The sequence below is a fragment of the Rhinatrema bivittatum genome, chromosome 5, assembly GCF_901001135.1.
Source record: "Rhinatrema bivittatum chromosome 5, aRhiBiv1.1, whole genome shotgun sequence".
NCBI lineage: Eukaryota > Metazoa > Chordata > Amphibia > Gymnophiona > Rhinatrematidae > Rhinatrema > Rhinatrema bivittatum.
Window position 1 is genome coordinate 45,973,102 of NC_042619.1, and position 15,589 is coordinate 45,988,690.

The 15,589-nt window shown below is 40.6% G+C and overlaps 1 protein-coding gene across 2 annotated transcripts in view; it reads right to left on the reverse strand.

The window, feature by feature from the left end:
* The window catches only part of NOX4 (NADPH oxidase 4), a 318,054-nt gene that overhangs the window by 165,009 nt on the left and 137,456 nt on the right, over window positions 1-15,589 (reverse strand). For both annotated transcript variants that reach the window (XM_029602293.1, XM_029602294.1), the window contains exon 12: window positions 3,258-3,318. In XM_029602293.1, coding sequence (XP_029458153.1) covers window positions 3,258-3,318 — 61 coding nt within the window. The remainder of the gene's footprint in view (window positions 1-3,257; window positions 3,319-15,589) is intronic.

A 15,589-nucleotide genomic window follows, 5' to 3' on the forward strand; every position in this document is an offset into this window, starting at 1 on the left:
ATTTAATTATCAAACAAAAAAAATATCCAAATAGAAATGCAAAAATGAAAACTTAGTGCGACAAAAGCGCAATAAAAAATGTCCACCCGTAACGCATCACACTACTGAGTATTCCCCCAAAACTTTGGATTATCAGAATCGATAAGCACAGATAACACAGTTGCAATTTATTTATATATTTGTTTTAAACAATTTCTTATCTGCCAAACTACCATTCTTGGCAGATTACATAAAAAACGTACATAAGGGACAGAAACAAAATAAACATTAAATGAAATGACAGTCATGCCCCCCCCCCCTTCCCGAAAACAAAATATAAAATGGGATGACATTTTTTAGGAAGCACATCCCTAGTAACCTGGTGTGTCCGACAGGCAATGTAGGGGGCTTGAGAGTTCAGATGTTTAGGCAATGACCATACCACATGGCTATGCAGATTATTTCTGAGCTTTGAGATTAGGCATGGGAAAAAAGTGTTTGCTGAAGGGAACTAATTGGGGATCTTCTATATTCTTCTACCTGATAGTGGAGTACAAATGAAGAAGACAAAAAAAAAGAGAGACTTACAATGGTAAGGAGAAGTCTTGCAGGTGTTCATACTGTATGGCTGGCAGATTGGATGTATCCTTAACAGTGTGAAGAGAATAATTTGGCACACTGGATTGGCCAGATGGTCTTTTACTGCTGTCATTTACTATTTTATGATAGAGCAATATGGCTGCCAAAACTGAGCTACACATTTCTGGCAGCAAATCAAAGATTCAAGTGAAGAATTCTTCAGTAATTTAGCATATCATTGACTAAGCTGAAGTACTTAAATAATAAGAGAAAAAAAGATTTTAGTACGCACCCCTTAAAGAAACTTAAAATTCCTTTATTTTAAAATGAGCCCCATGAAATAAATTACAATATGAATGCTTTTTAATGAGGAGAGAGCCTGATAGTTATGATTGTTCCATTCACTTACAATTTCTAAGTTACAGCTATATGTAATTGCTAAATGAAATCACTTTCTATTAGCCAAAGGGTTGAACTTTGAAAGAGTTGCTCATGAAAATATAACATGAGTATATAGGCAGAGCACGAGCAACTCATTTTCAAACCAGAAAATTATGTGTGTATATGCACGTGCCTGTGCAACAAAACACATGAAAAAAGGGTGGATTTATGGTGAGGCAGACATTTACACTCATAAATCCCGATTTTAAATTCAGTGAACGTATTGCGCATTGGCCGATTTGCGCATATTTACTTCTGCTCTTTATCAGGTATAAGTCTGAAAAGAACTCATTATAGCCAAAAACTGACTGGATGAGGGGGGAGTGCAGTTTGAAGAACCAGAGGGGTCTTGATGACCTATTGATAGAACAGGCAAACTAGTGGACTAAGTGGTCAAACTGGTTATTTCCTTCACATGCGCATATTTTAAAATGTGCTCACTTGCACATGTAAAATCCAACAAGACCTAAGGAAAGATATACAAATAATGTTTCCTAGCGTAACTGCTTAAAATTAGGAGCACATGTGCGCACTAGACGTATTTTATATATATGCGTATTTGCGTAGACAATTTAAAATTCCAGCATATGCTGGCATGCACACATGCTTGTTTTAAAGTTACCATCAGAGAAAACATTTTCAACTACCAAAATGAAAAAAAAGGTGATTGAATTTTGCAATGGATAAGCCAAGATCATTGTGTAAAAGGCACTGAAGGAATCATCTCAGATAATACAAACTAATATAGCACCAGACGTTTGTGGTATCAACCAAACAGCTAAGCCAAAATTAATTTTAAAAAATTCTGCTTTTGATAAAACCAGAATGGGCTTTACCTTCTACTAGGCTCATGCTTGCCCTTTAAAGTCACAAGTAAATCAATTCAGCTATATATGAGAACTCTTCTTAGAAGGATATCTAGCAACCGTCATATGTTGCCACAAAATTCTTATTGGCTTATGTGGTGAAGCCTGTGTAGCACCGGGCTTATCTAATCATAGGTTGCATAGATATTGAGATATTCTCTCTCCGGAGCTATATCACAAGAGCGGGCACTGTATGTGAAAACAAAACTAATGCGTGCACGAATCTCAGACCACATATGAATTTAGTAGCATGTGTAGTCCTGAAGAGCTTGACAGATAACTGCATTTAATTGCATTTAAATTTTAAAAGCAAATGAAAGCTTATATGAGCAACAGCACATATTACTATGTACGAGTTTCTTCTGCAAGGAAAACATGTTGCAATATGAAGGAGAAATTTTGCTACATATATACAAAATTATATCTTATGTAAATGAAATATTCAAGGAAGTCAACAACCAAATTCTACTGAGATGAGTGAAGAAAGTATGCAGACATTAAGGAGAGTTGACAAACTGGCATTCTACCATCACAAGAACTCTGTTTGACTCCTCAGTTCTAGATGATAGCTGCAGACTAGTGGGAAATCTGAGATAAATGAAAAGCAAGCCACCTGCAGACCCAGGGCACCAAAACTTTTTATTAAACTGGCAGACAACCAGACTACTACAGCCACATAAAAATTCTTTTATCTCATCACTCCACATTTGAGTACTTTTACTATCGCCGCTAATTTTGGCAAAAAAAAAATACAGCAGGCCTTGTTAAAAATCCATTAACTGCTACAAATTATTGTTAATGAGCTAAATGATGATAGCTACACCTGCTATTGTAATACCAGACATGCATTATCCAGAATAAAAAGCACATCTGAATGCAATAATTCAATCCTGACAGCAGAAGAGGCATTTCATTTCAAAGTCAGCTAAGTTGAAAATGTCCCCCATTCCTCCTCTATGGATGTGCAGAATTAAAATTAAGCATCCTATACCAGCAAAAGCAGACATTTAATTTTTCATAAATATTTTCTTCATGACCTGGTTTTTATTTCACTGTAACTCCCAAAAACACACTGGGTCTGTAAGAGAGCTACAGATCTTTGAGAGTGTCAGCTGGTTGAAAGATGTTAAAGATCAACTAAGATATGCAATCAGAAAAATGCCTTAAATTAGTTAAAAAAATAAGTTTTGAGGTGTACAATACTATACTGTAGTATTGTAATCCCAAGGATAAATTTGAAACGTCAAGCAAGCAGAAGTGCTTTTAATAAGACCTATAAACTAAAAAGTTGCATATTCAAGGTAAATAGTTTTAACTACAGTAAATTAACAAATTATTTAATTTTTAAACAATTTACCACCTGATTTTCAGAAAGAACAATTTTGAACATACCTGTCCAATCTCCTACAACTTTTAAATGAATCCCAAATATTTCTTTGGTTTCCGTAGGACACTAGAAAATGAAAGACAACAGAGCCAATTCTTAGAGCACCAAACAAACTCAAATTATTTATTTATGAAGTGACTGAAAATTGTTAGTAACACAAGATGAGAGAGCAAAAGAGTTTAGTAACTGAAAAAGCATCTTGGTAGCCAAGCACAAGAGAAGCACCATGAAAGGATTATTACAATAATATACCATCATCACATTGAAAGATGAAAAACTGATTTGGGGTTTTGTGCAAAATTAATATGGAATGTACAATATACATTTATTCCTGAGATATCCAAATATGCTTTCAGCTGAATTATTAATAAATTCCATCTGATTGATAATAAAATATGTATAAGACAGTGGTTCCCAACGTTTTCAAGCCCAAGGCACACCTACATTAACAAAAATGTGTAGCACATTGATCTCCATAGCTTGGACAATGTAGTCATGGAAAGAACTCTTACGATCGAAAGAGCTAGAAAAGTACTGAGAACCCCACCAGTTTCTTCCAATTTTAAAAACAAAGGATCTATGCTGGGGGGGAAGGGATATATTACAGCAGGACAGTACCCTCTATATACAAGTGTGGGAGAAGGGAGAAGTCAGTGTGATGCAGGCAACCAGCTTGGTTAATTACCTTGGCTGCCAGAGCTTCTTCACTGTTGCTGCTCTCAACACCCAGAGAGAGTTACATCCAATATTCAGTACATGTTTTCCCTTTATCACTCAGCCTGGGGATAAGATAGAGGCTGGAAAAGGAAGCTAAGGAAAGTGAAGATGAGGTGGTGCTGCAAAAGTACTATGTATGCTGCACAAAGTGGAGCCCTGCTATTTCCCAGGTTACCCATTAATTAAACACATATGAACATAAGAATTCCTATGCTTAGACAAACCAAGGTCTATTGAGCCCAGGAATCTTGTCTCAGACCATGGCCAGCCTGGGTCACAAGAACCCAGAAGATTCCCAATAGTTGATCTATTTCTTGTATCTCACTCCCAGGGGTAAGCGCTGGCTTTCCCAAGTCCACCTGGCTAATGACTGTTCATGGACTTTTCCTTCAGAAATTTGTCCAATCCTTTTTTGATCCCCACTCTGTTAGATGTTTTGACTACATTTTCTGGCAACAAATTACATAGCTTTATAGTGCACAAAGTGAAAAAATATTTCTTATGATTTGTTTTAAATCTGCCAGTTGCTGGCTTCATGGAATATCCCCTGGTTCTAGGTTATTTGAAAGGGTAAATGACCATTCCTTATGTATTCGTTTTACCCCAGTTGTGATTTTATAAATCTCAATCATATCCCCTTCTCAGTCTTTTCAGAGACCCGATCTGTTTCGCTGTTCTCCACAAGGGAGCTTTTCCTTTATCATTTTTTGTTGCCCTTTTCTATGTCTCACAACATTATGAGTTGGGGCCTTTAGTATGCCATCCCCCCACTACCAGAACCCCACCTCCCACCCCTCAGATCCAAAATGAGGAAGAAATAATAATGGAGTCATGCAAAGTTTATTATACAATGTCATCACATTTATTACTCACCTTGAGTGGCTGGTCAGATAACCCCTAAATAGAATTATCTAACCACCATCTACACTAGAGATGTGAATTTTTTTTGTGTTCATGTCGTTTTCGTTTTTCGGCCACCATGGGAAATGTTTTTTTTTTGTGGTTTGGGGTTTTTTTTCGCGAAAATTCATTTTTTTGGGTTAGTCCGTGCTAACTCCCCGTTAGCGCATACTAACAAAACCCATTAGATTTTGTTACTTTTTGTTAGTTTTTGTTAGCGCACACTAATGGAAGTTAGCGGACACTAACTCCCGTTAGTGCGCACTAATCTGAAAAACTAATTTTCGCGAAAAAATGGGAAAGTCCCGCTTGTTTTTCAAACAAGCGGGACTTGTTTGAAAAACAATTGGATAATTTTGTTTAAATTTTCCAATTCAGCAAAAATAAATGCACATCTCTAATCTATACCACCTGAATTTCAGTTGTATAAAAAGTCATTACTAATTTAGTTCATATCAGGGTATGCCTAAGTTCTCTCTGATTATTTCTGTTCTCAGCACTTTGTTGATTACTTCCTGTTTTGGTAGTTTAATATGTGATCACGGGCACAGCTTAGCCTATTATAATGGGTATCTGATTTGTGAATAACTGGTGTCTGGTGCTAGGCATCTCTCACTGGTTAGCAAGTTCAAAAGACAACTAATTTTGCATTTTATAGTCAGGCCTTCCAGATCTGTGATTAGCTTAACAGAGTTACTAACATATTTTGACTGGGATTGTGAATCAGTCAAATATCCTGTGTGTCAGCAGCCCATTATCAGGCCAATAAATAGCTACAGTTTATTTCCAATCTGATTGACTGGCATTGAGTCAGCTCAATATCATACCTTACTTGGTAGAAAAGGTTTGTATCTGATTAGCCATCTAGAGTCTTCTTGCATTATAGTGAGTTCAGTGTATCCAAGGTCCATTTGTCGCACCTTCTGCAGGTAACACACACCCTGATTTTCTTTTGGCATGTAAAGCAACTAGATTATGACATCTCTCACTGTTCATGTGTTCTCCCCCCTCCCAGACTCTTCCCTGCTGTGGTCTCCTGCTTCTGCCAAGACAGAATATGATTCTCACTAGCTAAAAAGAACAGAAAGATGTCCTGTATATTTTAAATTTTTATATAAAACAGCTAATATTCATTGCTACTGACCATTAACACTGTAGCTAGGAAGAATTAACATGAATTATTCCAAATGTTCTCAGAAAGCAACTTTTCCATTTTTAAGAGCCACCACTGAATGACTCTTGTTATGAAGTTCTTAGACCATAAGCTGGGGCTCCTAGAGGACCAAGACCCAAAATTAAGAGGAAATAATAGAATCAAGTAAAGATTATTATACAATTTCACCATATTCTTTGCTTATATCCCAAGCAATTGGTCAAATAATCCAACACACAATATTTAACACCCATTTAAGATTTATATCACCTGAATTTTAGTTGCTCCAGAAGTCATTGGTAAAACTGAAGAAATTGTTTTAGCAGGGCATGTCTGTGTGCTGCTGGGACCCTCCTGCAATGTCTTTAGTTCTCAGCACAGTTCACAGTACAAGGTATGGGCAAAGGCGATAGACTGCCAGTATGGCGCCGATCGCCTTTGCCCTTACCTTGTCACAGGGAGCGACGGTCGCTCCCTGTGACAAGGTAAGGGCAAAGGCGATCGGCGCCATTTTGAAACCTCCAGCACGATTGAAGGGATGGCTCCTGGACCCCCCGCTAGACCACCAGGTACAAGTAAAATGTTTTTGGGGGAGGTCGGGAGGGTGGGAGAAGCAAAGGGGTAATTTGAAAAGGGTCGGGGTGGGGTTTTTTTTTCGGGCCATCGGCGCCTTTTTATCAGTGGTAGCCAAAATGGCGCCGATGGACCAAGAGCGGGAGATCGCGCTGGGGACCCCCCCCCCCCCACTGGACCACCAGGTAATTTAACATTTTGGGGGGGTTCGAGAGGGTGGGGGAGTGTAAGGAATTTGTTTTAAAAGGTCGGGGTGGGTTTAGAGGTTGTGTTGGTGTGCCGGTTTTCCCACCCTCCCCCAAATAATTCCCGTGCCCTATATAACGATACAATATAAATGCTCCTGATGATAAATCGTGGGCATTTGTATTGTATCGTGTACTCTAACGGTTTAGAACGATTTTAAAATTATCGGACGATAATTTTAATCGTTCAAAAACGATTCACATCCCTACTCAGCACTTCCTGTTGAAATCTTCCTGGTTTGAGCTTCTGCGCTAGTGGTTTTATATGTGGTCATCATAGGCATAGCTTAACTTGTCGTCATAAATATCTGGTTCATGAGTTGCTGGCATTTGGTTCCTGGACTGTTTTGCCATTTCATGCTATCTTAATGCCAGGCCTTCCAGATACACAATTCATTTTTTTGACTCCAGGGGGTGCATGACTACAACAGAATGCACTGATAAGCTCTTATTAGCTCATTTCAGTGTATGATCTTGTGTGGTCATCATGATCTATTCAGAAAAAGGTCAATGGTAATTTCCATCTGTGATCAGTTCAGACATTTTCCTGTAATGTGCTGAGCTCTGTCTGGTCTAAGTCCTTTTGACAGAGCCTCCTGCTATTATCTCAATCTTTTCTTTTGCTAAGACATTAGAAATTAAATTCAGATCTATTTCACCATTCATGTATTCTTCCTCCACTGATCATTAATTTCTGTAGTTTGCTTCTGTGGTATGAAGCAGGATATGACTGCCACTAGCTAGAAAGAACAGGAAATAAAACTATTTGGGGTTTTAAATCCTATGTAAAAATCTATTCTATTTTTATATTAAATGTCTAAAAGTGATCTCTGACCATAAACAAGAACACAGTCCAGGTTCTGGTTGCCACATCTCAAAAAAGATATAATTGTGATGGAGGGGGTACAGCGAAGGGTGACCAAAATAAAGGGAATGGAACAGCTCCCCTATGAGGAAAGACTAAAGAGGTTAGGACTTTTCAGCTTGGAGAAGAGACGGCTGAGGGGGGATATGATAGAGGTGTTTAAAATTATGAGAGGTCTAGAACGGGTAGATGTGAATCGTTTTTTTACTCTTTCGAATAATAGAAAGACTAGGGGGCACTCCATGAAGTTAGCATGTGGCACATTTAAAACTAATCAGATAAAGTTCTTTTTCACTCAATGCACAATTAAACTCTGGAATTTGTTGCCAGAAGATGTGGTTAGTGCAGTTAGTATAGCTGTGTTTAAAAAAGGATTGGATAAGTTCTTGGAGAAGAAGTCCATTACCTGCTATTAAACTGACTTAGATCAGTGGTTCTCAACCTTTTTTTGCCCAGGACATACCTGACAAATGGTTCTCACATGCGAGACACTGAACATGTGACCATCACGGAGCTAAATGTAACATGCACTCTGCAACCACAGGAATCCCCTCAACCCCCAGCAATGAGTGCAGAGCAGATCTAGGGCATTACCCGTACAACTCACCTACAAAAAAGATATTCTGGTTCTGATGACATCTCAGTAAAAGCAAAACAAACTCCCTTTCCTACCAGGCACAATAGCCTTCCTTATGAAAAGACAGTAATTTACCACGAATGCATATCCTATTGAGAAAACACAACAAATAAGATTGATACAAATGCCTATATGCTAGTAAAATACCTCACATTGGTCACACACCCAGAACTGACCTTCACCAAGTACAGAAAAACCACAAATTATAAATATGGAATGGAAAACCAAAAAAGCCACTCTGCATGCAGCGCGAACCTGGAGAAATGGAAAGAGAAATATAGCACCTAACATAATCCCTGGATCTCAATAATGCACACAAACTAACCCGCACAAAGTTACACCTGTAATATGGAACACACGCAACAGTAACAATCCTATCTAAGAAATACAACTATTAAACCAGGCTCTAAACACTAATACATTTCCTATTGGGAAAACAGAATAAACCAAGCTGCTACAGAGCCCCAGACAGAAATAACTGAAAAGTTATACCAAAAATGTTACAAAACAGCTGCTGAACAGAATAATATTCAATTAAATACTCATAAAAATTATTAAAACATGTCCAAATATCAATAAAATATTTCAAAACAGCAGACATCGCATAATACCCAATAATTAAAATGGCAGTCAATCAAGAAAAATAAATTTAAAAAGTCACCTTTACTTACCCTCGCCAGCAACTCTCCTAACTCCTTTCCTTTCCAGGCCAATAGCACTCACCAGAAGCAGCAAGAGCTGCTGAAACTCTGTCCTCAATCTTCTTCCTTAGCGCCCACAACCAGTCACTCACAACACACATACCCCCAAATTAGACCCCCACGACCAGTATCGGTCTCTTTCACACCAGTCATCTTCCTGACCAGTTTCTCTTTCTCACACAGAAACACATCACCTTGCTGTCCAGTCTCGCTCTCTCAATCACACACATGCTCTCTTATATACAAGTTCTCAATCACACACAAAAGCTCTCACACCCCCACACACAAGCTCTCACCCAGGCTTCCATTCACACCTACAGACACAAGCTCTCATCCATTCACACCCACAGACACAAGCTCTCACCCATGCATCCATCACACCCACAAAAATAAGCTCTCAACCATGCATCCATTCACAGACACAAGCTCTCACCCATGCATCCATTCACACAGACACACCAGCTCTCACCAAAAACAATTTCTTCCTTCACTGCAGGGATGGGCTCCAGTTCTGCCGCGGCTTTAATCCGGCGGGCCTTCTTTTTTCGGCGCCACAGGGATGGGTGCCTCAGTTGGGGGTCGGGTTTTCTCTTCACCGCTACAGGGATGGGCTTCCGTAGAGGCCTTGCACCATCGGGGTCGGGTTTTCTCCTTCACCGCTAGGGGGATAGGCTCCCGTAGCGGCCTTGTACCGTCGGGGTTGGGATTTCTCTTCACCGCTATGGGGATGGGCTTCTGTAGCGGCCTTGCACCATCGGGGTCGGGTTTTCTCCTTCACCGCTACGGGGATGGGCTCCTGCAGCGGCCTTGTACCGTCGGGGTCAGGTTTCCTCTTCACCGCTACGGGGATGGGCTTCCATAGCAGCCTTGCACCATCGGGGTCGGGTTTTCTCCTTCACCGCTACGGGAATGGGCTCCAATAGTGGCCTTGCTTCGTCGGGGTTCTACACTGCCATTCCTCCCACCCCACTCCCGGGCTATGCTGTGCCTGGCTCACTGGCCAATCAAAGGCTTCCTCCCTTCTTCCTACTCCCACTGGCAGGTAGAAGGGAGGAGGCTTCCGACTGGCCTGTGCGGGGGAAGGCAGAATGAAGGAGGCTTCCCATTGGGCTGTGGGGGTAGGAAGAAAGGAGGCTCAATTGGCCCGCGGAGGCTGGAAAAAGGGAGAAGGAAAGTACAACGGGGCAGTGGGACACCGGGAGATGCGACACACCTGCCGGTGTTTGGAGACACACTGATGTGTCGCGACACACCGGTTGAGAAGCGCTGACTTAGATAATAACCACTGCTATTGCTAGCAATGGAAACAGGGAATAGACTTCGTTTTTGGGTACTTGCCAGGTTCTTATGGCCTGGATTGGCCACTGTTGGAAACAGGATGCTGGGCTGGATGGACCCTTGGTCTGACCCAGTATGGCATGTTCTTATGTTCTGGTCTGGATCTGAGCATCAAACAGTGGGGACTTTTCCATGGCATACCTGATCAGGTCTGAAGGCACATCGGTATGCCCTGGCACTCTGGTTGAGATGCACTGCATTAGGAAGCACTCATGGGTTGGGTTTCCATTTTTTTGGCAAGTCTCAGGGAAGAAAGATTTTTATAAATGCTAGAGTATTTAAATATACCATTTGTCTTCTTTCAGGAAACCATTTAAAAACATATTTACTAAGCTGTGCTAATGCTTTAACATATTAAAAGCAAAATTTGGCAGAGAGTACATGTTAAAAACAACATTAGTGCATGTTATTAGCTATATCCTCATAGGCATTATCAGTAATGTAATAAAATTTATCCCAACACAAGGAAAATAAAATGTGCTGGATTGCATTTAAATGCATGCAAAATTGCTCTTTAATACTAACAGGGCTTAAAAGAGATCACAATACAATTTGCTGTCTGAAAAACATCCTGGAAAGTTAACTGCCTCTCTAGAGATTTACCTATCTCTCCTGAAAGCATCGGCAAGTTAACGCACCTGCCCCTCCTCCTATAGCAACCTTAACCAGGACTACTAGCCTAGAGTTCTCCCCCCAACCAGTCAAACCCCCCACCCCACTAACAGATGACCCCTGTATCTTTAAGCCCCATACAACTCAAATACCAAAAAAGTCCCATCTCTACCTGTCTGCTGATGCCTTTATATTACCTGACCCAATATAAAAGAACATAAAGGGCAGATTTTAAAACCTGCGCGCGGGCGCAGATTTGTTCGTGCAACCCGGCGCGAACAAATCTACTCCCGATTTTATAACATGCACGTGCAGCCACGCACATGTTATAAAATCCAGGGTCAGCGCACGTAAGGGAGTGCACAATTGTGCAACTTGGTGTGCCAAGCCGCGCAGTCTGCCTCCGTTCCCTCCGAGGCCGCGCCAAAATCGAAGCGGCATCGGAGGGAACTTTCCTTCCATGCCCCCCGCACCTTCCCCTCCCTTCCCCTACCTAACCCACCCCTACCTAGAAACCCCCCCTCCTTACCTGGCAGGCGTAACTTACAGGCACCAGCCAAAGGCCGGCCTGTGATTCCAGGCACAGCGGCAAATGGCCTCTGTGCCTGGAGGCTCAGGCCATGCCCTGCCCCCGGACATTCGCGTGTCCCGGGGCTTGCGCGCACGTCGAGTCTATGCAAAATAGGCTCGGCGCACGCAGGGTTTTTTTTTTTTTTGTTTTTTTTAAGGGTTACACGTGTAACCCTTTTAAAATCGGCCCCAAATTGCCATACTGGGTCAGACCAAGCCCAACATCCTGTTTCCAAGAGTGGCCAAGTCCAGGCTACAAGTACCTGGCAAGTACCCAAAAACTAAGTATATCCCATGCTACTGATGCTAGTAAAAGCTGTGGTTATTTTCTAAGTCAACTTGATTAATAGCAGGTAGTGCACTTCTCTTCCAAGAACTTATCCAACCCTTTTTTAAACCCAGCTATACTAACTTCACTAACCACATCATCTGGTAACAAATTCCAGAGTTTAATTGTGCATTCAGTGAAAAATAATTTTCTCTGATTAATTTTAAATGTGCTACATGCTAACTTCATGGAGTGCCACCTAGTCCTTCTATTATCCGAAAGAGTAAATAACCAATTCATATTTACCCATTCTAGACCTTTCGTTATTTTAAAGACCTCTATCATATCACCCCTCAGCTGTCTTTTCTCCAAACTGAACAGTGCTAACCTCTTTAGTCTTTCCTCATAGGGGAGCAGTTCCATCCCCTTTATCATTTTGGTCGCCCTTCTCTGTACCTTATCCATCACAACTATATATTTCTTGAGATGCGGCAACCAGAATCGTACATAGTATTCAAGTTGCAGTCTCTCCATGGAGCGATACAGAGACATTATATCCTCTGTTTTATTCACCATTCCCTTTCTAATAATTCCTAACATTCTGTTTGCTTTTTTGACTGCCACAGCACACTAAGCCGACGACTTCAAAGTATTATCCACTATGTTGCCTAGATCACTTTCCTGGGCTGTAGTTCCTAATATGGAACGTAACGTCGTGTAACTACAGCATGGGTTATTTTTCCCTATATGCATCACCTTGTACTTATCCACATTAAATTTCATCTGCCATTTGGATGCCCAACTTTCCAGTCTCACAAGGTCCTTCTGCAATTTATCACAATCTGCTTGTGATTTAACCACTCTGAATAATTTAGTATCATCTGCAAATTTTATCATCTCACTCGTTGCATTATTTTCCAGATCATTTATAAATATGTTGAAAAGAACCGGTCCTAGTAAAGATTGAGGCACTCAACTGTATACCCTTTTCCACTGAGAAAATAGTCCATTTAATCCTACTCTCTGTTTCCTGTCTTTTAACTAGTTTGTAATCCATGAAAGGACATTGCCACTTATCCCATGACTTTTTACTTTTCTTAGAAGTCTCATGAGGAACTTTGTCAAACTCCTTCTGAAAATCCAAATATACTACATTCACCGTTTCACCTATATCTACATGTTTATTAACCCCTTCAAAAAATGAAGACATTTGTGAGGCAAGACTTCCCTTGGGTAAAGCCATGCTGACTTTGTTCCATTAAACCATGTCTTTCTATATGTTCTATAACTTTGATCTTTAGAACACTTTTCACTATTTTTCCTGGTACTGAAGTCAGGTTAACTGTTCAGTAGTTTCCTGGATCGCCCCTGGAGCCCTTTTTAAATATTGGGGTTACATTAGCCACCCTCCAGTCTTCAGGTGCAATCGATTTTAATGATAGGTTACAAATAATAGACCGGGCAAGTGACCCCAGCATTTTTCAGGGTGGGAAGGATGGGTAGAGGCTAGTTAATCCTCAGGATCCCATTTCTTTTTTTTCTCTTTTCAGAGTAGATTATGTTTATTTCGGTTTTTTAAAACTAAAGAAATGAAATAAACATTACATGGAAAAAATTGAGGAAAAATCCCAAAAAAGATGAAACTACATTTTTATTTCTTCCCACCCCTAGAGTAACTAGTATGGATGGCAAGGGTTAACTGGCTAATAGATCATATCCATTGTTTAATTTTGTATTATTGTACTACTGTATTATGTCTTTGATGCTGTATACTGTTTTAGATGATTATTTTTAATTAAGCTGGCAGTACAGAAAAATTTTAATAAAAACATCATCATTTGGCTGCCCCTTAGCAATATGCTCTTAAATTCCTCTTACTAGAATATTTCATATCTGACCCAGCCGGCCTCCATCCCGCCCCACCCAGAACTCGCCCCTGGGCTGCCCCTTTTTCAAAGCCTGACACGTGTGTGCATATCGGCACTTATGTGCATGGCCGGGTCCTTTGAAAATGCACACTTCTTTTAAAATCTACCCCACATTGTGGTACATGACCTGTTTCTGTATGTTTTAATGCTTTTATTAATGTATTAATGCTGCATTCTATTAATGCTTTAATGTTTTAAGGTTCTAATGTTGATAGGATCCCCCTCAAGTTCCATTCGAATTGTTTACATGTTTTCATATTTATATCCTCTTAGACGCAATGTTTTAATGTAATGCCTTATCCGCGACTGTTCTGTTGTATTGTAAACGGGTATGATTTGTATATTATACAGGAATGTCGGTATATAGGAATTCAAAATGAATACATAAATAAATATCTGGAATGGCAGCTCTCAAGCCAGTAGTCTCTGATTGGCCTTTGCTCCTCTAGCTGTCCTTGGCCTCCCCGGTAGTCATTCATTTCCCAATTCATGTCACATTCTTCTGCCAGCAGTTGCTGCCGCCTCAAATTTAGGTCATGTCTCACCTGAACTATGACTCCCAATAGCCTTGCACCATCCAGCTAGAAAGGATACCATAGTCAGCACCTCCAGAAGCTGCCTGAGTGGGGGGGACCTTATCCTATAAGTAAGGACATTTGAGTTTAGGTTTTGGAGAGAGAGGAGTTCTGTTAATGTGGTTTCTTTTTAGTGAGGCCCGGGCATCCTTATTTTTAGTATATTTTGGATAGGACACCTTCCTATGTATTCCCTGCCAGGCTGAATATACCTCAAAAGTTAGAGAGAGAATGTGTTAGAATTTCTGGCTAATTTAAGAGTAGTTTTGCTGGGTTGAAGCCTGGTATTCCTAGAGATGGATATCCCCCCGGATCAGGCGGCCAGGAAACGGAAGATCTGCCAGTACCTTTCTAGATCAGAGAAGAGCTGCAGTGAAAGTGTCACTCCTGAAGGTTTAGAGACATTTTAGGAAAGGAAGTCTATGTTGACAGGAGGTATTTTTGTCATTCCTCCTGGCAGTGTGCCCGATCTTTATCAGCCTAGACCTTTCCCTCTGAGAGGTATAAGAAAGAGAGCAAAGTGGAAGAAAAGAGAGAGAACAGAATCGAAGACTCTTCATAGGATCTTCCACCCCCCACCCACCCCATCCCCTGGGACACAGGCACAGGCTGGGTAGCAGATCTCTGCTGGGAACTCAGGTAGGATTGTTTCATGCTTTAAAGGGATCCCCATACAGACAAGGATTTCCCAGAGACCGGGGCCGGTATACACTCAGTGCAGGAGTGTTAGGAAATTCCCCTGGAACCTGAGACAGCAGATGTACACAGGGAAGAGATACATCCAGCTGTATTTTCAGTTATTTTTACAAGTTGGTTACTGATTACAATTTTGAAACAATTAGTAAACTACTTTATTTTCAACACCCAGCTCTTCGATTTTGTCCTAGATGAGAATCACAACACCACCAGTTCAAAGAAACATACATACAGATAAAGGAAATGACTCACCAACTGGGCAACAAGCAGTAACTTCCCCCCACAGAAAGGACTAACCTCTGGGGTACAATCGGCAGGAGAGGACAAGTGGCATTGAAGACCGTCCTTAGAGATATAAATTATTTTTCTGTGCCCTAAAGGATAATGCCCCTTCAAAGAAAAGTGTTACATAAACTTAATAAAAATGTATGGACTTTTCTTCCAGGAACTTTTCCAAACACAACTACACTAACAGCTCTCATCACATCCTCCGGCAATGAATTCCAGAGTTTAATTATGAATTGAGTAAAACAAATATATATATATTTTCTCCTATTTG